Genomic DNA, 25,008 nt, shown 5'->3' with positions numbered 1-25,008 from the left:
GAGAGAGAGTGTGAGAGAGAGTGTGAGAGAGAGTGTGAGAGAGAGTGTGAGAGAGAGTGTGAGAGAGAGTGTGAGAGAGAGTGTGAGAGAGAGTGTGAGAGAGAGTGTGAGAGAGAGTGTGAGAGAGAGTGTGAGAGAGAGTGTGAGAGAGAGTGTGAGAGAGAGTGTGAGAGAGAGTGTGAGAGAGAGTGTGAGAGAGAGTGTGAGAGAGAGTGTGAGAGAGAGTGTGAGAGAGAGTGTGAGAGAGAGTGTGAGAGAGTGTGAGAGAGAGTGTGAGAGAGTGTGAGAGAGTGTGAGAGAGTGTGAGAGAGTGTGAGAGAGTGTGAGAGAGTGTGAGAGAGTGTGAGAGAGTGTGAGAGAGTGTGAGAGAGTGTGAGAGAGTGTGAGAGAGTGTGAGAGAGTGTGAGAGAGTGTGAGAGAGTGTGAGAGAGTGTGAGAGAGTGTGAGAGAGTGTGAGAGAGTGTGAGAGAGTGTGAGAGAGTGTGAGAGAGTGTGAGAGAGTGTGAGAGAGTGTGAGAGAGTGTGAGAGAGTGTGAGAGAGTGTGAGAGAGTGTGAGAGAGTGTGAGAGAGTGTGAGAGAGTGTGAGAGAGTGTGAGAGAGTGTGAGAGAGTGTGAGAGAGTGTGAGAGAGTGTGAGAGAGTGTGAGAGAGTGTGAGAGAGTGTGAGAGAGTGTGAGAGAGTGTGAGAGAGTGTGAGAGAGTGTGAGTGAATGCATTTGACAATCCACCTAGCTATCCCAGATTTGGAGATAGGGTTGCCTTTATGTGGTGGTGACAAGGAAACGAACAGTTGTTTGGTCTTACGAAAGGGTTGTGTTCTCTCGATGTAGTAGAGTAAGGCTCGTTTGACATCTAATGTGTGGAGAGCTCTTTCTGCAACTGTTTGCGGTTGCGAGAAGAATACAGGTAGTTCCACAGATTAGTTTAGGTGAAAAGCAGAAATTACTTTAGGGAGGAATTTTGGGTTGGTACGGAGAACAACCTTGTTATGGTGCATTTGCAGAAAAGGTTCTTGAATGGTGAGTGCTTGTATTTCAATGACCCTTCTAAGGGAAGTGATGGCTACAAGAAAAGCAGTTTTCCATGTTAGGAATTGAAGTTCACATTTGTGTTGAGGTTCAAAGGGCTGCCCCATTAGTCTAGTAAGAACGATGTTTAGGTTTCACACAGGTGAGGGAGGCACTCTGGGGGGAATTATTCTTTTGAGGCCTTTCATGAAGGCTTTTATGGCAGGTACTCGAAAGGGATAGATGTTGCCTGTTTTGCAGGTAATCTGCTATGGCAGCAAGGTGCAGTCCAATAGACGTGTAGGCTAGATTGCATCTTTGAAGGTGTAGTAAATAGCCTATGATGTGTTGAATGGACACATCTAGGGGATCGAAGTTATTGTTGTGGCAATAGACCACAAAACGTTTCCACTTGGCTGCGTAGCAAGCTCTAGTGGTTGGTCGCCTAGCCTATCTAATGACATTCATACAGTCAGGAGGAAGATTTAGATAACCGAATTCTAAGATTTCAAGAGCCAGATCGCAAGGTTGAGCTGAGCTGGGTCCAGGTGCCCGATCGCTCCATGGTTCTGGGTTAAGAGAGTTGGAGAGAGGTGTAACTTTTGGTGCAGTACTACAGATAGTTCCAGCAGTGTGGTGTACCACGGTTGTCTGGCCCACGTTGGCGCTACTAGGATGAGAGTGAGGGAGTGTTGTAGTTTGCGCACCACTAAGGGAATGAGTGGGAGAGGCGGCAAAGCGTACGCAAATCTGCCTGACCAGTTCATCCATATTGCATTGCCTTTGGATAGTGGGTGTGGATATCTGGCAGCGAAGCTTGGGCATTTGGCGTTTGTGGGTGGCGAAGAGGTCTATCTGTGGATGCCTCCACATTTGAAAGTACGGGTGAAGAACTTGTAGATGGAGTTCCCACTTGTGGATTTGTTGTGTGTCTGCTCAGCAGATCTGCTATCGTGTTCTGTACTCCTGGGACATGTTGGGCTAGGAGGAAGATTTTTTGGGGGTATGGCCCATCTCCATATGCTCTGTGCTAGTTGAGAGAGCTGCAGAGTGTGCCGCCTTGTTTTTGTATATAGTACATGGCTGTCCTGTTGTCTGTGCGGACTAGGACGGCCTTGCCTGATGTGTGGTTGAAATGCCTTTAGTGCTAAGAATATAGCTAGTAGCTCCAGATGGTTGATGTGGCGCAACTTTTGCCGAGGTGTCCACCTGCCCTGCATGGTGAGATGTAGTAGGTGAGCTCCCCAGCCAGAGAGCGATGCGTCCGCTGTTAGTACTATCTGAGGAACAGGGTCCAAGAACGGTCGCCCTTTGGAAAGGTTTTTGGTGGTCCACCACTGCAGAGAGCGATGGGCACGACCGTCTACCAACACCAGATCTGTCAGTTGACCCTGGGCGTGGTACCATTGGCGCGCTAAGCATTCTTGGAGAGGACACATTTGGAGTCTTGCATGAGGTACTATGAAGATGCAAGAGGCCATCATTCCTATGAGTTGCATGAACACTCGAGCTGGAAGAGAGTGTTCCGGTGGAAATTTGGCGCGTAGAGCCTGAATGGTGGTGGGAGTGAAGGGAAGTCATTGGGTAGGAGTGGAGGCAGAGCGGGAGGTATTAGTTTTGCCTCTGCCTTTATTATAGTTTCCCCTGTAGCCACCTCTCTGGTAGCCCCTAGTGAAGGTGGATTGTGTAGGGGCTTTATAGGATGTAGAAGCGCAGACGGAGGAGCAGCCTCTAGATGTGCTTCGAAAGGAAGAAAGGCGAAAGGAGCACCGAGGAGGGTGTGACTGTAAGGCTCCCATGGATTTTGCCGCATCAGTGTCTTTCTTCATTTTCTCAAGGGCTACGTCTACGTTTGGGCCAAAGAGATGCTCTTGGTCAAAGGGGTGGTTAAGGATGAAAGCCTGTACCTCTGGTTTAAAACCGGAAATTCGCAGCCAGGCATGCCTACGAAGGAGGACGCTGGTGTTAATTGCCCTAGAGGCGGTATCTGCAACATCGAGGGCGCAGCGTATGGAGGTGATTGTTTTTTTCATCCTGTATGAGCTCGTTGGCTCCATTTTTGTACGGGTCAGGGAGATGCTGCAGGATTGCTTCTAGCTCATCATAATGTGCCCTGTCGTATCGTGCTAAAGGTGCTTGTGTGTTCGCAATGCGCCATATGTTGGCTGCCTGGGATGCTGTGTGCTTGCCAGAGGCATCTAGGAGTTTAAACTATCAGGTGGTGGTGCCATGCCTGAGAGTTTGCACATTTCCTTGCAGTGGAGACTACGAGGGAGTCTAGTGGTGCAGGCCCTCTGATGTAGGTGGGATCTGTAGGGGCGGCTTTATATTTCTTCGATACTAGGGTTGAGGACCCTGGCTCTGACCGGGTCTTTCAAGACCTCTGGCGCGCGCTTGATAACACCTTTAAGCATGGGCAGAATGGACGTAGCCCTGTGGGTGGTATCAAAAGTGTCTAGGAGGAAGTCGTCCTCCACGGGGTCTGAATGGAGATCAACTCCGTGGTAGTGTGTAGCAGCTGGTTAAACCCCATAGTGTCTTCGGGGGGGGGGGGGGGGGGGGGGGGTCTTGAAGGGTAAATGTCGTCCTGCGGGACGTGAGGGATGCCTGGGATGTTGTAATCGTCCCATGGGTCTGTGGAGCCTGTGTGAGTGGGGTCCCCTGTGGGTTGGTCATGGGGTCCCTCCCCTATGTCTTCATAGTTATCATCATCCTCATGTGGAGAGGGTGTGGGGGAATGATGAGGTAGGGGAGGCGGAGGCGGTGGAGGAGAAGGTGAGGGTAGTCTCAGAGGGGAGGTACCACAGTCTCTTTTCTTTGGCGGTGGAGCCGGGGAAGGCTTGTCCAGCGGCCTCTTTTTGATGCTGATCATCAAATATCAAGTTTTAGGGTCTTTAGTTCGAGGTTTTTTTCGAGTGGATCGGGCCGAAACAGTTCCTCTGTGAGCGGTCGATCAGTCGGCGCCAAAGGGGTCGGAGCCGGTGTTTTTTTGGTCTTGGAATCATGAGTTCGTTGTTTTGAACTTTGCGGTTTAGACATGTCCGGTTGTTTCCTCGGTTCAGAGATGGCTTTTGGCTTAGAGGTGTGGGTGTTGATGGCTTTGGCTTTTCTGCTCGGTTCCGAAGATGGGGTCGATACCGAGGAGCTAGTGGGCGTCTTCGGCGCAGAGTGTTTCGGTGTGGAACTTGGCGCGGAGGAAGCAGTTTTCTTTTTCGGTGCGGAGTGTTTTTTGCCACCGACAACCGGCTGACTCGAGCTGCCAGAAGGCTTGATGGGCTTCTTAACCGGGCCCGAAAGCGAGGTATGGGAAGCAGTGTCTTTGGTCGTGCCTAGGCCCGAGGGGGACAAAGGCGTAACCGAAGCCTTTTTCGATGCAGTCGAGGGTGGGGATCGATAGGAGTACTCACGCCCCTCTGCGCCGGAGTGAGGTCCTCGACATCTGAGTCGTCTGCTTCGGAGGCGCTGACAGGCCCTCTTCTGTGTGCGGTTATCTTCGGAGAAGGCGTCTGTGTTTTCGAATGTCGGGGATTGCAGTTGACGCGTGTGCCATGGTTCTCCTGGCTCTTCGGTCCCAAATAGTCTTTTTGGACCAGAAGGATTTGCACGCCGGACAGCCTCGAGCCTCGTGTTCTGGAGAGAGGCAGAGGTTGCACACCTCATGGAGATCGGTGTGGGGAAATTTGGACCCACATCGAGGACACTTCTCAAATGGAGTCCTTTCCATGAGCCAGGACCGCAGCGGAGGTAGGCCCGAAGGCCTGCGTCGATGCCTGGAATCGAAGTTTGTTGAGGAGTCGCGTCGAGTGAGATCGCATTCGAGAACAATACCACGGAAGGGAAGGATTGCGCGCTGATGAGAAGAAATGTGACTGGAAACGGTTCGGAACCGGAGCGCGAAGAATACATCAGAGCCCGATGGCGGGAAAAAAACCAAATCTGAGGATGGAGCCGAAGCCCATGCGCAATACGATCCAAAGGAGGAGTCACATACCTCGTGACTTCCAAAGACTTTCCAAGAGAAAAACAACTGCAACATCCAGGCCCAACACCAGATGGCGATCTATGCACAGTGTGTAATCTGCAGCTCATATGCCTCCAACATATCGTTACACAAGTAGTAACTTGTGCATCTGAAAGAGACAAGTTAGTGATAGATTCCTTACCTTAGAATAGATACCCCAGCAATACCAACCCCGGTGGTGGGTCTGCGAACAAATTACACCAGAAAGTCACAGAACAGCCAGTGAAGCCGTCTCTCCGGACCTGACTGTCAAGGCAGTAGTGCTTGGTAAACATGTGCCGCGAGGCCCACGTAGCTGCCTGACAAATATCCTGCAAGGGGACACCGCGTCCCAAGGCAGTAGTGGCTGCAGTTGCCCTGGTTGAGTGAGCACTCAGTCCCACAGGAGGCTCCTTCTTGGCCTAGGAGTAACAGGCTTGGATGCACAGAACGACCCACCGGGAGATCGTCAGTTTGTGCACCGCCCGACCTCTTTTGGCACTCACATAGCCAACAAAGAGCTGATCATCCACCCGAAACTGCTGTGTACGCTGCAGATAGAATGCGAGTGCACGTTTTGGGTCCAGACGGTGGAGCCGCTCCTCTTCCCTTGAAGGATGTGGAATAAAGGTAGGCTAAGGGATGGTCTGTCCGATGTGGAAGGGCGTGACAACCTTTGGCAAGAAAGAAGGACATGTCCTCAGAACCACCTTGTCCGGATGAACAGAAAGGGAAGGAGGTTTGGAAGAAAGAGCCTGGAGCTCACTCACTCTCCTGGCAGAAGTGATAGCTACCAGAAAAGCAGTCTTGAGTGTAAGAAGACATAAGGGACAGTTATGAAGGGCCTCAAAGGGAGCGCACATCAGAAAATTCAAGACAAGATTCAAGTCCCACTGAGGCATTAAGAAGGGCACAGGTGGGAACGTATGCGTAATGCCCTTAAGGAAACAGTTAACCAGGGACTTAAAAAGAGAAGGCTGATCTGGAAGCCGTAGAAAGGCAGAGATGGCCGAAAGATAACCTTTAGGAGTGCCCAGAGCAGAGCCCTGCTGGGCCAAGAGAGAAGGAACAGAAAAACCTCAGAAAGGGGATCCACAGTCTTAACTGTGCACCATGCCACAAATCTGTTTCACCTACAGGCGTACACCGTTTTAATGGAGGGACGCCTGGCTGCCAGGATGACATCACAGACTTCGGGAGAAAGAGCGAAAGGTGTCAACTATCACCACTCAATCTCCACGCAAGGAAGTGGAGGCTGGAAAGGTTCGGGTGGAGGACCGTCCCCTGCTGCTGCGACAGACGATCCCACCAAAGAGGAAGATGGATCAGGGGAATCGATGCTCATACTGAGTAGCTCAAGATACCATACTCTTCGAGCCCAGTGCGGAGCCACAAGAATAACTTGGACCCAGTTGCGCCTGATCTTCAGCACTCTGGGCAGAAGTGGTATAGGCGGAAAGGCGTACAACAGACCGCAGCTCCACTCGAGACGAAAAGCGTCTCCGAGCGAGTGCAGCCTTGGAAATTCCAACTTGCAGAACTGATTACACTGCGCGTTCTCTTCAGTGGCGAATAGATCTAACCAAGGCTCTACCCATCGCAGAAAGACCTTGCGCCACGTCCAAGTTGAGACGCCACTCGTGATCCTCCATGCACCGGCGGCTGAATTCGCCTGCCCTGGCTTTCAGAGAACCTCCCAGGTGTTGAACCACCAAGGTAATGCCTTGATGTCCCAGCCACATCCAGAGGCGCAGAGCCTCCTGACATATGGTCCACGACACCACCCCGCCCTGTTTGTTGCAATACCAAATGGCGGTGTTGTCCGTGAACACCTGCACTACACTTCCCCGGACAGAGGGAAGGAATGCCTTCAGTGCAAGCCGGATCGCCCGCAGCTCCAGAAGGTTGATATGGAGCCAGGACTCAGCCGGAGACCAGAGGCCTCTGATCTCCGCCTCTCCCATGTGGCCTCCCCAACCCAGGAGGGGCGCATCTGTCACTGTGTGCTCCGGTCATGATCGGACAGGTTGCCCTGGTGCAGCGCCCACTGGAACTTCAGGTCCCACTGCAGAGCCCACATATGCCATGTGGCACCAGCAGGATGCAGGTTGCCATCTGGCATGTGGCACCAGCAGGATGCAGGTGGCCATCAGGCACAGAAGCCGGAGGGTCATCGTGACTGAAACCCGGGCTAGAGGCTGAAAGAGCAGAACCATAGCCTGAATATCCTGGACTCGCTGTTCAGGAGGATAAACTCGAAACGGCGTCTAATCCAGACCCTCCAATCAAAGGGAACTTCTGAGAACCCCAGCAGATGCAGGAGGTCAGCCGTAGTCTGGAGGTGGGAGATGACTGCCTGGGGCGAACCTGCCTTCAACAGCCAGTCGTCAAGGTAGGGGGAAGACTGACACCGCTGACCTGCGCAGAGGAGCTTCGACCACCGACATCACCTTCGTGAACACCCGAGAGGCACTGGTAAGGCCGAAGGGGAGCACGGCAAACTGAAAATGGTCCTGGCCTACAGTGAACCGCAGATAACGCCTGTGGGTCGGCAGGACGGGAATGTGAAAATAAGCGTCCTGCAAGTCCAACACTACCATTCAGTCACCAGAGTCCAGGGCAGACAGGACCTGAGCCAGAGTCAGCATCTTGAACTTCTCCTTCCGGAGGAAGCGATTGACGTCCCGGAGGTCCAAGATGGGGCACAGGCACCCCTTGTCCTTCTTGGGGACCAGAAAGTAGAGGGAATAGCAACCATTCCCTACTTCCTGATCGGGAACGTACTCGATGGCCCCCTTGGCCAGGAGGGTCGAGACTTCCTGACGGAGAAGAGCCAAATGATCCCCTGACATGTGGTTGAACTGAGGTGGCATGGCTGGAGGGGAGGTCAGAAAGGGGAGCGAGTAACTTTGGCAGACTATCTGCAGCACCCACTTGTCCGTCGTAATCTCGCGCCAGTGGTGGAGGTGAAGCCTGCCACGCACTGGCATGGGGCGCCCACTGAAGCTCGGATTAGGAAGGTTTTGAGGCAGAAGCAGCGGGGGTCGAAGTGGACTGCCCCGCACGCTGGTTACTAGACCCGCCCCTGCGGAATCCACGTCTGCAGCCTCGCCGAGGCTGGTTCTGCACAGGCTTGCTGGAAGAGCGCGCCTGGATACCCCTGCCCTGGCCACGAAAGGAACAAAATCCCGTTGTGACAGGGTTTTTGAGGAAAGACCAAAAGACTTGGTCGTGGCATAAGAGTCTCTAAACCGCTCCAGGGTATTGTCAGCCTTATCACCAAAGAGGCGGGAGCCATCAAAGCGCATGTCCATGAGCGAGCTCTGGACATCGGGTGACATGCCAGTGAAACGTAACCAGGCTAGGCGCCGAACGCCACCGTCGTGGAAATCGTCCAATGAATCAGTGGTGTCCAAACCACACCGGATGGCAAACTTCGCCACATCCTTGCCCTCGGCAATTGGTTGGGAAAGGACAGCCTGGACCTCCACAGAGCACTGAGGTAGAACCTCTGCCACCGAATCCCACACTGCGTGGGAGTAACAGCCCAATAAGCAGGCAGTATTAACCGATCAACCTTAAACTGGCTGAGGAGAACAACAACCTCTTGTCTTATTGGTCCAGCCTCTTAGAGTCCTTATCCGGCAGAGCCGAGGGAAAGGCACTCTGCGATGTCGAGGCCTGAATAACCAGGCTCTCAGGCGTGGGGTGAGAGGTCAAGAAGACGGAATCACCAGGCGCCGGGCGATGACTCCTAGCGACGTGGTTATCCACCGGTGCCCCCGAGTCCGGCCGCAACCAAGTACCCAAGAGGCCTTCGGTAAGAGCCTCACTGAAAGGGAGCAGCGGCTCCGATGAGGTAGACGCCGTCTGGAGCAGCTCCGTAAAGAGGTTGGTCTTAAGGGCCGCCGTAGGGAGGTCGGGGTGGAGAGTCTCCGCAGCACCATAGTGTAGGAAGCGCCCTCCTCCATAGTTTGTGGAGGCGAGGCAAACCCTAGGTCAGAAGACACATCAAGTTCCAGTGTCTTGAAGGTCATCCACCCAATCCTGCTCGGAGTCACACTGCCGCGCAAGAGGGTCCTCGGAGCCGTCCCAGACCTCATCTGGCTCCGGGGTAGAAGGAGCCCGTTGCGGCGGCAGGACCGGAGCCGGATAGGGGGCCAGCAGCACTGGGAACGGCGCCGGCCAGGGCCAAACCGGAGCCCCATCACAATGAGGGTCACCGGTCAGAACAAAATGGTCCGAGAACCGAGGCAGGGGCGGGATAAACTGCACCCAGTGCGGCGCCTGTGGGGGAGCCAGGGGCAGCGCCGGGGCCAGAGCCCAGGGCAGTGCAGGGGCTGGAGCCAGCGGCATTGCACCTTGTGACACTGGAGCCGCAACAAACCCAGCTTCCTACATACTGCACCTGTGGAAAACAGGAGGTCTTTTCCTGTGGGACTCTTGGACTGCACAAAGAAGCTGCACTAATAAGGACTGCACCGACAATTTGACCAAGGAGGAATATGAAACCACAAAGAAGCAACAAGCTCCCACTTCTATCCAAGACAGACGACTGGTCTCCAAGGGATAGTCGACTAATCCCCTGTACAGCTTCACCACCACAAACTAAAAGAGGACACCTGCAGTCCCAGTTGGCCAGTTTCAACCAGTTTTGCCCTGGACCTTGCTGGTGACTCCTGGGACTGTGAATGCTTGCTCTTAAACTGTGTCCCCGAGGTCCTGGGGCTCTTAGTATGGAAGCCAGAGTTGGCCCATTGTCTAGCCCTATAAGTTGGGCCTTCAAAACCTTTAAGGCTTTCTGCTAGGAGGACCAATAAGACTACCGGTTCATCTGAGGTCCATCGGTCTGTCAGATTCTATTTACTGGTTTACCAAGCTGGGGAGCAATTTCACTTTCAGAAAAATATTTCAAGTCCCCCCCTGTGGAGGATTTCAGCGGGACAAACAGGACCAAGCCACTGACATCAAACCCCCTTTCATATCCCACAGGCAGGCCCCATAGACTAGAAAAATACTCCAAGAAAAAAATCAAAAGGTATAGATTTGACCAGGACACACCTGGTCCCTGTAGACAACCCATGCTTCATAGATGTCAGCTTTAACTTTAAGTGGACCAGCTCTAGTGCTACCAGAAAAACACAATTGGCGATTTGCGCTTTTTGGCACTAAAGTTTAAAAATGAAATTGTTCGAATAGTAATATCTCGGATTTCCACACAACAGATTCTTGTAGTTGGTGTCATTTTAAGAAGTAAAGTTTATACTATTTGTATGAACAGGAGCGGATTTTTTAATGTGTTGGGTTTCTTACTTTACAACTACTTGGGAGAGTGTGTAAAGCATTTAATACCCAAGTTAAACAAGGCTGCTCGGTGCCAAGCTACCAAGGGTAAAGCGGAGGTTTAATTTATAGAGAACATAGTAAAATGGGTCATTATTACTTAATGAGGTCTAACAACTCCAACTAATAACCTGGTTGTTGCAATAGCTAGATAGGCTCATGATTTATCAAACCAAAAGATCACTGAAATGAATTGAATAAAGATGCATGTATTCATCCACCCCTAATATAGGAACAGCCTTTTTTTTTTTTAAATACTATGCCATATTATACTATGCCAATTTATATGAATCACAGGCAGATTGTTTTTTGTGTGAACAGACAGAATAATATTTGGATCAAAGCGGCATGCAATCTCTTCATTAAACACAAATTGATTTATTGCATTGGTAGAACTTTAAGAGGTAATATAGTAGTTCCATTGGATGAGGCAGAAAGCATAAACACGCTACCTAGTGAGATATACAGAATACTGATCAACAATGTATCTTCCTACTTTATTTCAATAATTAACAGGATTTGTACAGGAAATTTGCCACCCGAGACCTGTAATGTAGCTAGAATCATTTCTTAAAAAAAATATATTCACAAAAGAGACAAACGTCTACTGCAACTTAAATCGTACTGCTTCATATCACTGCTATAAAGTGAAAATAAAATTCACGTGTCTAATAACCAGTAGAATCAGCAAAGCCCTAAAATACTCTGATACACTAATGCAGGGCAAAACGGATCAAAACACAAAAGGTGATCGGCAGAACGCTTACAATAATCCTACCCACTGGCAATCGCATGGGGTGGCATACCAACCCATCATTCTTTTGTCCACCACACCACCGCAGTTTGGACCAAACTATATGCAAATCAGTCTTGACCTGCTCCGATAGAAAAAGTACAGTTCGAACTCCCTAAACCAGGTCTTTCCCGAATTGGTACACAAGCAACTGGTTTCTCCCTCATTAGGGTTAGTCAGTCAGGTGTAGCCTGGCTCCAGTGGCACAGAACATGCCTGTGCATATTAGGCTGGTCCATCAAATAGACAAGAGGTAATGGGAGGAATAACTGCTAGTGGTTTGACTCATTGCAATCGCTCAGGGTAGCATCCCAACTCTGTTCTTTTGCTCATAATGCCACATCAGTTTGGACCCAGCCTCATGCTAATCAATTTGGGACACTCCCACAAGGTTCAGGGGGGTTTGAGGAGAGCGGGGTCAGGGTACCACTACGCTGCCCTCTTACATTTAATTTGTATTTTATTATTTTCAGGACACAGGGCTAGAATCCCTGTGTCCTGTAATGGCAGCCGCAACATTTCTCTTCATGTTTCAGCCAGTCAAGCAGACCACGAGCAAGTTAGCAGACGGCGAAAAAAGTCCTCTTAGCCAATCAGATTGTTCCATTTAAGTTGCATGCCATTGAGGACTGTTGCAAGAGTCCTGTGAAATTGACCATCCAGATATATAGAACATTTGTAACTTAAGTTCTCAAAAGCTACTGAGGAGATTTAAACCCATCACACAAAAATAAACCTTTCTGGGTGATCATCCAACTATTTGTAAATGATGTTTTGGCTGTAGTGGGGGACTAAAAAACTCCCTAAGGAAATTATTTTAATAAATTATATTTTTGGGACCCCCCCCCCCCGCCTCCTTTTCTTCCCCCCCCTCAGCCTCCGCTTGACTATCACCCAAAATGTTCAAGGAAGGAGCGGAGGTGGTTGAACTTTTTAGAAAGTTGTGACACGATTCGTCAAACCGCACCAAACTTATTGGCAAACCAAACATCCGTTTCCTATCGTAACTAGGTCACAACTATAACCACAGTGGCGAACATTAGGTATATCAGACTATTTGGAATAACAAGATCATTTGGTTTGAACATTAAACTAAAGCTGACAAAGGATATACAATCCAACATACGGGCCACACTGATGAAACCCTTTCACCTTCTATTAAGGAATATCAAGAGTTTGATAGGGATAGGTGACAGATTTGAACACTGGGCAGAGAAATAGCACAAATGGTTGGCTGCACACCACACACTCGAGACCTTTAGCAGGTCAGGACTGACGGGATTTATATCTACGTCAATTGTTAGCCACGTAAGTGCTGAGGCAGAGAAGATCTCCTCCTCAGCGCAGCCAGCTTTAATGGTGCAGAGGGCAAGAACATCTTACGATAGCACTCAAGGAGTTAAAGATAATGTGATGCAAAAATCAAAAAAGTTGCATATTATCTAAAAACCAACAAAAGGCAATAGGGCACACCTGCCCACTAGGTCACATGCCTGTTGTAGAGTGCAATAGATTTATAACTAATTGGACCTTGCTTTTGCAAAAAATAAAAAAAAACACCTTAGCTCAAACAGGAGAAGGTTTAAAATTCCTGAAAGAAACTATAAAAGTCATAGAAATAACTAACAGCACCGGCCAAATGGACGCATCCAACTTAGTCAAGGTAACAGACCGAACTAGCAAACCACCCACAAATAGCATTTGTTCATCTTTCCATCAATGGTTAAGTTTCCTATGTGGAAAGAGACCGCGGTCCCTTCAAGGATCTTCCACCACCCTTGATGTACTATACTGGCCACCGCTGCACTCAGTCTTTTATTCACAGGGAGTAAGAATAGGAATGGTGTGATAGCAATGTAGGAAGCTGGCTCTGTATATGGTATGCCACTAGGTGGTTATATCATGCAGAGTCCAGAGATTCCCCAGAAGTGTACAGGGCTCAATGTAAACCCACAGTGCTCTATTAGTGGTAGTGTGGGTGAGCAGCCTTAGGTCCAGAGAAGTGCAAGACATTCATTGCACAACATAGACCAATAAGGGACACGACTCCAAAAAGAGATCCACACCAATTTTAAAAAAAGGTTTTATTTTAAGACCAAGATCTTCGCATTAAGGTAAAAACGTTTTGCAGGAAAAATACTTAAGACTTTTAAAAGTTGTCAGTGCAATTTTTGAACAGTTCAATGGTATCCTGAGGAGGAAAACAGTAATCCGGTTATACAGGTAAGATGTGACTTACTATTTCACTCTTCGGTACCAAAGGTTAGCAAGACGCACGGGTCAGTTGAGTACCAAAACTGTACCACCACCAGCACAGGAGTAGAAGAGTGCAGAGGTCAAAATCGGAATTTGGCCAAATGTGTTTCAATGCAGCTAGGGGTGCTCAAAGCCACATTGCTTGCAGGTAGGTAGATGTGTTGCAGGGGTCAAGCTTTGGGGGTTAGAGAAAGCACGGGGCACAAAGCAGCACCAAACATACACCACCTGCAGCACAAGGACCGAAGGGTGAAATTATGCTGTCGGGCATCCAAAACTTTCCAATAGTTAACTTGCTTTGGTCAGGCGGAGCCTCTGGATGCAGGCGTCATCGTTGAGTCCAGGAGGGGGTCAGCAAACGCTAGACTGGAGTTCAGGATTGCCGGGGAAACTGTTCAGATCGGGGGCCCACCTGGACATGGGCCTGAGGCGGCAGGTTCAGAGTGGGCAGACTAGGGCTCTGGAGGGCACCGTAATCCTAAGTGTAGGTTTGTTGGGAATAGAGTCCCTGTCCTTGGGAGGATCTGGTCTTTGTCAAAGGGTAGGCAGTCTTCCTCAGATTCTGGAAGCCACTGGCAGCAGGACAAGACAGGAGTAGTCTTATTTGCAGGGTCTTTAAAGCTGGAGCCAGGCTGGTAGAGCTGGGGCCAAGTCAATAGTCCTCTTCAGGCTTCGCTGCACGGAATCTTCGGTCAGCTGGGAAAACATTACCAGGTCTGGGGGAGCGCCTAAATACAAAAGTTAGGGGTGTTTTAGGAGAGTAGCAAGTACGGCCATTGGGCACCTTACCTGGGGGTGACTACACCCTCAATTATGCCACCCTCAGATGGGAGGGGGCATAGAACCAGCCCCGATTGGAAGGAGTCTCCCCATCTTTAAGATAGCGGGGACTGAAAGATGTGTTTCACCTCGCCTCCACCACCTTAGGGCTGGAGTTGGCAGAAGTGGGACCTTCTCCTATTTTAAGTTTTTCAGCCCAAAGTGGGGGGTGTACACCGGGGGTTGCCATATGCTGCTAGCAGCAGAGGCGGGTGGGAGGGGATTGAGGAAGGTCGCATGACAAAAGCAGCAAGCCTTTGAAACTTGCCTCTCAAGCACTGGGCCCATACTGGGGGAGGAGGTGCGACACCTCCGGCCAGGATGTGCACTGTTTCTGGTCAAAGAGAACAGAGGCTCTTGATCCAGGGGTCCAGAAAACTGTCTGGGGGTGGCAGGCTGCTTACAGCCAGTCTGTGTCCACATCAGGGGTGGAAGGTTTTCAAGGGGCACCTCCGAGGTGCTATCTGGGTACATGGTTCAATAAATCACACACTGCCATCAGTGTGGGTTTGACAGGAGTAATTTGGTATCAAAACACTCCTGGGTTCAGATGAGCCATTATGGTGCTGGAAAACTCCAGGTGTCGCGTTTCCAGTCCATGTACTCTATGGCTTCCCTGGTACCTACAATATACAAGAATGGACTTAAATATTGCTGGGGCAGATCTGCTCATGCAGATATGCCCACACCTGTGGTATAGTGCCCCCTTTGTGCTGGAAGGCTGTTAGAGGGGTGACTTGCCTAAAATTTAGGCAGTGCTAGTTGGCATGCCACACAGGCAATGTGCCATGTCGACGGTCGTTTGTCAGCACCAGGCCATATATGCTGCAGTGGCAGTCTGCATGGCCTAGGTGAGGAGTCCCCTTAGGGACCCTCTTCAGTCCCAATGCCCTAGGTACCAATTAATAGTGACTTACGGGGCACGAAAGGGCCACACGGGGAATAGTTTTTAGTGAAGAAGCACTGGCATAGGGGACCTGGTTGGCACGTACCCTCTGCACTACAATCAAAACCACATCAATATCAAGCAAAAAGTGGGGACTAACCATGTCAAAAGAGGCACTTTCTCACACACTGTATATTAATAGAATACTGAATTGTCGGGATAATCCAGCCAAAGAGGCAGGTGGGTCCTTTAAGACTTCAGTGAAGACTCCTACGATGCAAAACCAGGAGTACAAGTTGCCATTTCTTCAGCATCGTAGAATCTTTAATGGCCGTCATAACAGCTACACTAAAGTAGCAATCTAAATACTTCTTTTAGGCATGTATTGAGTATATTCAAAAAAAGTTAATGGAATCATTAAATGTACATTTTAGTGGCTCGACATTAGCCACATTAATTCTTTAGCAGTACCTTACCTATTTTAGGGTCAGCTTCTTTATCCAAATCTAGGCAATCGTGCTTTGAGAATTGGTGCACTGATTTCCAAGTGGCAGCTTTGCAGATCTATGCTATGGAGATATTTCTAAGCCACATATCACAAAGGGAGTGAGGAAGTAGAGTACCCTTGCGTTCCTCCTGTACAAAAGTTAATCCTCACAAAAGGCAGGGTGACAGTATAGCAGATACAAAAACAAGATTCCGTCTTGTGTTCTAGAGGGGGCCTTATCCGTAATAGTTACATAGGAAATGGGGAGAGTCAAATGAGGGGAGCCATCCTTAATGAAAGAGGTCATCTCACACACAGTGCCATGCTTCATCATAGACATCCTCTCCCCACTCTGGTAAGACGGTACTACCAGGGCAGACTCAGACCTCCACTAACACTTGGCAGAAGGTAGTTCTTACATAAAACTTACTGGATAGAAGCGGAATCCAGATACTGTAAAAACACCTCAAAGTTCCTTGGTGGTCACCTTTATTTTTGAGTACTTTGGGTATAGTTAAAACAAATTGCTCAGCCGGTATGTTGAGCTCAATGGTTCAAACCTGGCTAGTAGTCGCCAACATGTTTCTGCTCACTCGAAAGCCTAACTAGTCTGGGCATTCTTCAGGGCTGCAAGAGCCCCATCTTGGATAAGCCACTGGGCTTTTGCAAACATATGCTTTAGTGAAGGAATATTACCACCCACCCTATTACCGAAGGGGAATCCTACCTGGTAACCAATCAAAAAGCTCACGTAGAGGACCCTAAATTTTAGGGGATACCATTACATCGGTCAAGGTGGTGGTAACGTCCTTTATAGACACACGCGTCAAAAGGATCACCACTTCGGTACACCTAGGCGTTCCCGCTCCATGCCGCCGGTATTAATATTTCTAAGCCAAGTTGAGGCTGCTGATGTTACTCTAGCTGAATGGACTTTTGGTCTACCTGCGGAAGAAATTCTATACCAAATGGTAACTTAATAAAATGCGTGCCACCATCCATCTGTAAATAAGATGGAAGTAGCTGACCCATGTGTCCATACATTTTTTTTTTTTATTGATGATAAAAACCGGGTACATCAGTGATATGGTGGCGCATTTAGCAATGTAAGGAAGATATTCACAGAATCAATACACATCACATTTACAGAGACCTTCACCTCTCCTACACAGTAATGACCTACTAGTTCCTTGCTATGGAACGGGTGTCAAGTACTGGTGTCATACATAGGTCTCCACTGTATGAATTCAACTTCGCCCATATCTGCTACCACTTCCTCAGACAACCACGACTTTCATATACTGTCTTTTCTGCTAACCTGCACCAGACCATGTCCTCCATCCATGCTCAAAGTGCAGGCGCGCCAGGTGCACCCCGCGCACTCACTATGTTGTGCTTGACAATGGTCATTCCCAGCGTTACCCAAATCCTCTCTTTACTGGTGAAGTCTGTAGCACAACATACATTTAAGAGCCACCATTTAGGCTCTGGCTTCAATCATAAACCCACCCCCTCACCTAAGCAATACATAATTGCCTGCACAACATCTTATAATATACATTTAGTCCAAAATTATATGATCAAACGTGCCCTCCTGGCTACATCGTCTCCTACAGTTAGGATCTGTCGTCAATCCAATCTTGACAAGAGTTTGGTACGAGAAGTACACTCCATGCAAGATCTTAAGCTGTACCAATTTGAATCGAGAAGATGCCCACCTCTCTGGGGGAGGCCAACGCTACCTGCTATTCCTCAAACTCTTCTATATCTTGTGCCCAATGCTCTCGGAGTTGGGGGGGTTGGGTCAGGAGAGTTATTAATTTTTGATAGATCAGAGAGATCGCTTTTCAGTCCATATATTCAGTAAGGATTCTGTCTTCCAGTGGAGAGGGTGCAAGGTGCTCCCCTGCCTTGGGGATGACCGCTTGGAGAGCAGGTCTAATTTGTGAGTATCGAAACATCTGTGATGGCCAAGTCATAATCTCACTGTAACGTGGAAAAGGGAACCACCCCTCCTCATGACCACAGATCTCCCACTCGGGAAATACCTAGTGAGATCCCATGTATCAAATCCTGTGACTTTCAAAAATCTCAGGTATTCGAACTGGGTAGGGACACTAGACAGGGATGCCTGCTCTCTCGCCTCATTCGCCCTGGTCCTGGAACCCCTGGCATCCTGGGTACGGAAGGATCCGGTGATTCGTGGCTTTAAGTGAGCCGACACCTGGAAGGACCGCATCTCATTGTACGCAGACTATATTGTGGTTTGACATCCCCGAAGGCCTCGCTCACAGCGGTATTCGATATCTTCTCCATCTTTGGCAGATCTTCAGGGTATTCCATTAATTGGCTCAAATCAGCATTGTATGTCCTGAAGGGACCTCTCACCGGACTTCCCAGAAACTGCCCGATACAGATCACTACACAGGGCTTCAAATATCTTGGTATCTATTGAATATCTCTAACCCCGTAGATAGATTCGCTCAGAACTTACTCCCTCCCTTGCAGAGACTGAAGAAAGACTCGGAGCGTGGGGTGAAGCTTCCGCTCTAGCTGCTGGGCAGAGCTTCCCTTTTCAAGATTATGTCCTTGCCCCAGTTTCTCTAAGTCCTACAAAACTCATTAGACCTCGTACCCGCAATCTATTTCAAAGAGATCGAGACTCTACAACGCCATTTACTATGGAATGGGAAGCCACGTATTGCAATAAGAAAAAGAAAAAAAATCCTGTGACTTTCCTCGGGGTTCTCAGCTGTTCAGTATTCCATAGTGGGGTGGCTTGTGTGATCTTATTGACCCACCCCAGGCTTTTATTTACTGCGTGCCAGAGCTGACCTGTGTTCAGTGGGTCACGTAAGCTTTAGGCGTGTTGGTGTGGTATAAAAAGCCCTCTCGTAGCTCCATCCTGGTAAGACCAATTTGTCCAGACTGTAAGCTTGTTTGTCATAGGGTCGATGTAAATAATGATTGACCACTATTAGCTGTGCTGCCCAGTAATATTTCCAAATGTAATGAAGCCCTATACCACCGCCATACCACCCTCTCACCAACTTGTGTGGGTATTCGGGGGGGGGGCGGGGGGCTTGCCAGTCCATAGGAGTGCTCTTTTCACGTTCTAGCTTTAAAATAGGAAATGGGGACTGGATGTGATGTATTTTGCAACACACACACAAAATGTTGGGAGTGCCATCATTTTAAACAGAGCAAACGCAAGACTACTATGGAAGGAGCGCTGAAACTTTTCAGACACTCGCCCCGTCACAGATCCGGGTTGAATCCATCATCGTTCTTTAGCTCACTTTGCCACCTCACTTCAGACCCAGCTATATGCAAATAAGTTTAAACCCTGCTCCTCATGGTAACAGTCCAGCCCGAACTGCCATGGCAGGTCTTCCCTGAACCGGAAACAAGCATCCTGGAACTGGTTTCGGGGTAACAGTTTGTTTGGATGCTTGTTTTCGGTCCAGGGAAGACCTGGCTTGGCAGTTCAGGCTGAACTGTCCCCATGAGTAACAGCAGCATAGGTTCTGCCTTGTAACAGTCATCTGAGGTAAAGTTCAGATCAGGGGCATGGGCTGGTCCAGCATTTCTTACAGTGAGACACTTAATTGAATAGAAAACAGTATAATTTATCCATGCCATCAACAGGGCAATGACACGAAGGCCCACACACAGGCGTATGACAGGGACCACATGGACCCAGTTCCAGGGTTCCACATGTCAATTCCATGCATTGGTGTTTAGTAGCTGCACTCTTTTCTTGGAATTTGTAGGGATATTACCATTGAAAATGAACAGAAAGACTCCTTCAACAGTGGGCACTCTTCTTTTGAGCTGAATGATACTTAAAGTCAATGTTCTTGAAACTCCACCCAATAAAAGACTAATATCGGCAAGCTTTTGGGTTGAATTTAGCCGCCTAAAGCCCATGCTGAGCAAGCGTTGATGACCTGCCCTGTATAACACTTTCAAAGATACCAGATTTCATTGCAACACCAAACGCAGTACCACTGTTAGAAAAGTAATTTTTTCCTTGTCAGCATTTCATCTGACAGACAAAAACATTGGATATTATTAAATAGATCAGAAATTAAACATTTGAAATACAGCTTGCTTTGGAAATTAGGACTAGCAGTAGTAAAAATAACTTAATTACTTACATTATCTGTCCTCCAATCGTTGATTTACCAGCATCTGATGGACAAAGAACACCCATTATTTAAGCAACAGAAGAGCATTTCTTCGAAGCCAACAGATTTTTCAAGAAGGGCGGAGAAGAGTTAAGCTTGGGAAGGAATGCAAGCACCAAATGGTGATCACCAATTCATAACCAAAAAAGCGAATACCTAGCAAAAGCAAAGGCAGATATCATCCACTCTAGATTGACAAAATAATTGTTCGAAGGGGACAGAATATTTAGTTGCACTATTTTTACCGATAAGGCAACCGCAAGCCCTAGGCAGTGGGCGGCTACAATTCCAGGCAAGGTGGGACATTCACACGCCTGGGGCCAATTGCGTGCTGTCTTTCTTAGAAAGACGCACGCAAAGGCCACTAGGGGGATATTTAAAAAAAAGCACACGCACTTGCGTGTGTTTGGAATTTGAAAGCCCTAACTAAATGTCTCGCAGAGCACGCGCGCTGGCTCAGGCGAGACCTAAAAACGTAGGATAAAAAGGTTTAAAACAAACTGTTGTTGTACTTCCTAAAAATAAAGTCGTGTGACATCTGGTATAGGAGTGAGCGGTAGCAAACATTTGGCCAGTAAAAGTAATTTAATCTATATTTTAAAAAAACAACTATTAGTTAGCTATTTCCAACCACACAAATCCATTTCTAATTTAATTTGGACTACATACCAAAAAACGTAAAGCCTGCAAAATGTCAGGGAAAGTATATACAATGAACACAAAGCAGACAGAGTCAAATATTTGCAATATGCAGAAGTATACAAGCACATGCTATATAGGAAAAATGATTGACATGCCCAATCCACAAACCAGACTAGATGTATAATGCTGTAGCCACAAGCATGGAAAGAAGGTTGACCAACAGAAGTCATAGTGGAAGACAGTTGCACTCAGTCAATAAACAGCAGTAGTAAAAAGTAGTACTCCGAAATAACTGAACTGGCCCACTTTCTTCAACCTTAAAATTGAAAACTATGAGGATTAGAAAAATGCAGTCAGAACAGCACACGTTTCTTCACCCAACACTTGGCACATGACTGCACTAAGATTGAGGTACAGGTAGAGCAGACTTTCCTCACGTTTTCTACTTGTAATGGACAGATTTAGAACTACACCTTGTTTTAAAAGACAAACTAAAGTAAATATTAATGTATCCAACTAGATAGTAAGATTAACATACTATGACAAAATTGATCATCAGCAAGCATTCTGACTCTAAAAAGGAAATTGAATGGCACAGCACTTCACCTTTCAGTTAAAACCCTAACACCCACCCACCATTTACATCACGAGTGGAGCATTCCGTTTATTTTTAGTATTAACATTTTTTTTATTCAAATTATTCAATCATTATTATCCAATTATACAAGCATTATTATCCAAGAACTGTTCGGCAGTATGTTCAAATTGTGACACTGACAGAAGAAACTTATTTGGGGGGGTTGGGGGGGGACCATCTACTGCAGTGTTGTGCAAGTACCGCTGACATTGAATTCTTAGGAAAGTCATTTAATCTACTATGCACCTGATTTCTACACAGATAGTGCATGATGGTTAAGCTACCCAAGTCATGTGTTGGAACTAGAGTTAAACCATGAACATGTTTTTACAATGACATTCACATATTCATATCAATAGATAAAGAATTTCCCAAAACGTTATCAAAACCAGATTGCCAACTTTTAAAATGACACGTGCTTACCCGAGGAGTTACCACTCTGTGCCATGTAATGGCACTCCTAAAGTAGTGAATCCAAAAGTTTTGGATGCGATGGAGTAACTCCCAATGCACTTATTAACCATGTTCTGAAAATACAATAGCTTTTTAAATAGTTTTCCTACAGAGAAAATAGCCTTCAACCGATACTCATTCACAATATTTCTTTAAAGATTACATTGAACTCAAATCCTATATAAACAACTTACCTACATGCCCGATGAATACTACATTTACATGCTCTTTTTTCGGAGCACCTGGAGGAGGGGCTACTGTTTTAGGCAATTCGATTTCCTCCTCTTCCTCCATCATTTCCTGTGCACTGTCTTCAACAGGACCCCCATCACCTGCTGGCCCACCTCCCGGCTCCGCTTCACTTGGCTCTTCCTTATGATCCCACGTTTCTTCAGGAGACATTTCAGTCTCACCGTTTTCTACTAGATTCAAACAACATTTTTACTTTAGTATACTCCAAAAAATTGCAGCCAATTTCAAAGTTCAAAATATCTTGTGATAATTAAAAACACCACTAGTTCAAAACTATTGTCTCTTACAAATCGTTCTCATTAAATAGGGTTCATCCACTTTGTAAGAACTGATAATGAACTTTTCACAAAAATGTGAATCGTAGGGAAATGTAGCCAATAAAAGAATCTTCTAGATTACCCCAATAACTCAGCAAATATTTTTCTCAACTATGCATGCACAGCAAAACAGGTTCTTTCTAGAAGACAGGCTTTAGTCAGTAACTGACTTCTCAAAATGAAGGCTGAAAGGTAACCAGTGGGCAGTAGTGCTGCAAGGCCAAACTAATGGCAGAATGTGTGAAACAAATGCCCAACATACAAATATAACAATAAGCCTCAAGGTACACACCAGAACCATGTTAAGTCAAGATAGTACTGCTAGTGTAGGAGATGGAGAAAAAAAGCTTTAGAAAGTGAAGGTTTCAGTCTCCCTTGTACTTGGCCATGATTCACCAAGCGTTTGGAAAAGTGTTGTTTGGTTGTAATGGAGGATCACAGATAAGGAATATGCTACTTACCAGTATGCATCTGTTCTTGGCATGTGGAGCTGCAGATCTATACACTGTGCATAGATCACCATCTGGTGTTGGGCAAGGATGTTTGCACTTGTTTTTGTCTTGGAAAGTCTTTGGAAGTCACGAGATAGGCGACGACTCCTTTGGATCATAGTGCGCATTGGCATCAGCTCCATCCTCAGATTGTTTTTCGCCAGCAGAGAAATGGAGCTTTGTAACAAACAGGTAAGATGCCCATGTGTGGTGTATCCAAGTAATATAATACTGGAACACATAAAGGTAGCTGGGTGGGCGGGTGTAGATCTGCAGCTCTACATGCCAAGAACCGATGCATACTGGTAAGTAGCATATTCCGTTCGAGGCATATGAACTGCAGATTACACACTGTGCATAGATTGTAAAGCAGCATCCACTCCTAGCGGCGACCACCAGTATCTGTTGCAGTAGTTTGAAATAATGTTTTGAGTACAGCCTGGCCCACACTAGCCCGTTTAGTTTGCACATCAACACAATAGTGTTTTGTGAATGTGTGCGGTGTAGACCATGTAGCTGCTCTGCAGATATCATCTAAAGGAATGTTTCCTAAAAATGACAGAAGCCCCCATCTTTCGTGTAGAGTGGGCTTTAGGAGGAACAGAGAATGTACGTTTTGCTTTGTGGTAACAAATCTGTATGCATTTGACAATCCACCTAGCTATCCAAGATTTTGATATGGGGTTGTGTGTGGTGGTGGTGGTGAGAAAGACACGAATAGTTGTTTGGTCTTACGAAAGGGTTTTGTTCTCTATGTAGTATAGTAGTGCTCTTTTGATATCTAAGGTGTGAAGAGCTCTTTCTGCGACTTTGTGGCTGCGAGAAGAATACAGACAGCTCTACAGATGGATTGAGGTGGAAGGGAGAAATGACTTTAGGGAGGAATTTAGGATTAGTTTGGAGAACAACTTTATTAACATGCATCAGGAGAAAGGGTTCTTGAATGGTTAGTGCTTGTAGTTCACTAACTCTTCGTAGAGAAGTAATGGCTACGGGGAAAGCAGTTTTCCATGTTAAGAACTGTAGCTCACATTTATGTAGAGGTACAAATGGAGGCCCCATTAGACTTGTGAGAACGAGGTTTAAATTCCACACAGGGGAAGGTGGTACTCTGGAGGGAATTATTCTCTTGAGTCCCTCCATAAAGGCCTTTATGGCAGGTACTCTGAAAAGTGAGAGATGCTGTCTATTTTGTAGATATGCTGCTATGGCATCAAGATGCAATCTGGTAGAGGTATAGGCTAGGTTGCATCTTTGGAGGTGTAGTAAGTAGCCTATGATGTGCTGGATAGACCCCATCTAGGGGACTAGTGTCGCTGTTATGGCAGTATACTACGAATCTCTTCCACTTGGCTGCTTAGCATGCTCTAGTGGTAGGCCGTCTAGCTCCTTTGATGACGTTCATACAGTCGGGAGGAAGGTTAAGGTAACCAAATTCTAGGACTTCAGGAGCCAGATCACTAGGTTGAGCTGAGCTGGGTCTGGGTGTTGGATCTCTCCATGGTTCTGGGTTAAGAGACGTGGAGAGAGGTGTAGTTTTTGGTGCGGAACTACTGAGAGTTCCAGCAGTGTGGTGTACCATGGCTGTCTGGCCCAAGTTGGAGCAACTAGGATGAGCGTGAATGAGTGTTGCTGTAGTTTGCGCACCACTAGCGGAATGAGTGGGAGAGGTGGAAAAGCGTACGCAAATCTGCCTGACCAGTTCATCCATATCGCATTGCCTTTGAACAATGGGTGAGGATATCTGGCGGCGAAGTTTGGGCATTTGGCGTTTTCTTGGGTGGCGAAGAGATCGATCTGTGGTTGCCCCCAAATCTGAAAAAACAGTTGAAGAACTTGTGGATGAAGCTCCCACTCGTGGATTTGTTGTGTTTGACGGCTTAAGAGATCTGCTATTGTGTTGGACTCCTGGGACATGTTGGGCTAGGAGAAAAATGTTCTGAGGTATAGCCCACCTTCATATGCTCTGCGCAAGCTGAGAGAGCTGCAGAGAGTGTGGCCCGCCTTGTTTTTGGATATAATACATGGCTGTCAGGTTGTCGGTGCGGACAAAGACAGTCATGCCTGATATTTGTTTTTGAAATGCTTTTAAGGCTAGGAATATGGCTATTAACTCCAGGTGGTTGATGTGGAGTAACTTTTGTTGAGGTGTCCACCTGCCCTGCAAGGTGTGATGTAGTAGGTGAGCTCCCCAGCCGGAGAGCGATGAGTCCGCTGTCATGACTATTTGAGGAACTGGCTCGAGGAACGGTCGCCCTTTGGAAAGGTTCTTCGTTTTCCACCACTGCAGAGAGCGATGGGCACGACCGTCTACCAACACCAGATCTGTTAGCTGACCTTGAGCCTGGTTCCATTGGCGTGCTAAGCACTCGGAGAGGACGCATCTGGATAGTGGCGCGAGTGTGATGTACACACAGATTGTACGATTTGGCTTG

The 25,008-nt window shown here is 47.6% G+C and overlaps 1 protein-coding gene across 4 annotated transcripts in view; it reads right to left on the bottom strand.

Annotated features, from left to right (window-relative positions):
• GSPT1 (G1 to S phase transition 1) overlaps positions 1-25,008 on the bottom strand; it is a 583,971-nt gene that overhangs the window by 456,240 nt on the left and 102,723 nt on the right. For 2 of the 4 annotated variants that reach the window (XM_085632101.1, XM_085632104.1), the window contains 2 exons: positions 21,708-21,935; positions 19,752-19,785 (listed from right to left, as the gene is read on the bottom strand). In XM_085632101.1, coding sequence (XP_085488227.1) covers positions 19,752-19,785; positions 21,708-21,935 — 262 coding nt within the window. The remainder of the gene's footprint in view (positions 1-19,751; positions 19,786-21,707; positions 21,936-25,008) is intronic. The other 2 variants (XM_085632103.1, XM_085632105.1) reach the window with 1 other exon arrangement.

Source organism: Triturus cristatus, chromosome 10, assembly GCF_964204655.1.
Source record: "Triturus cristatus chromosome 10, aTriCri1.1, whole genome shotgun sequence".
NCBI lineage: Eukaryota > Metazoa > Chordata > Amphibia > Caudata > Salamandridae > Triturus > Triturus cristatus.
This window is presented reverse-complemented; position numbering and strand designations above follow the sequence as displayed.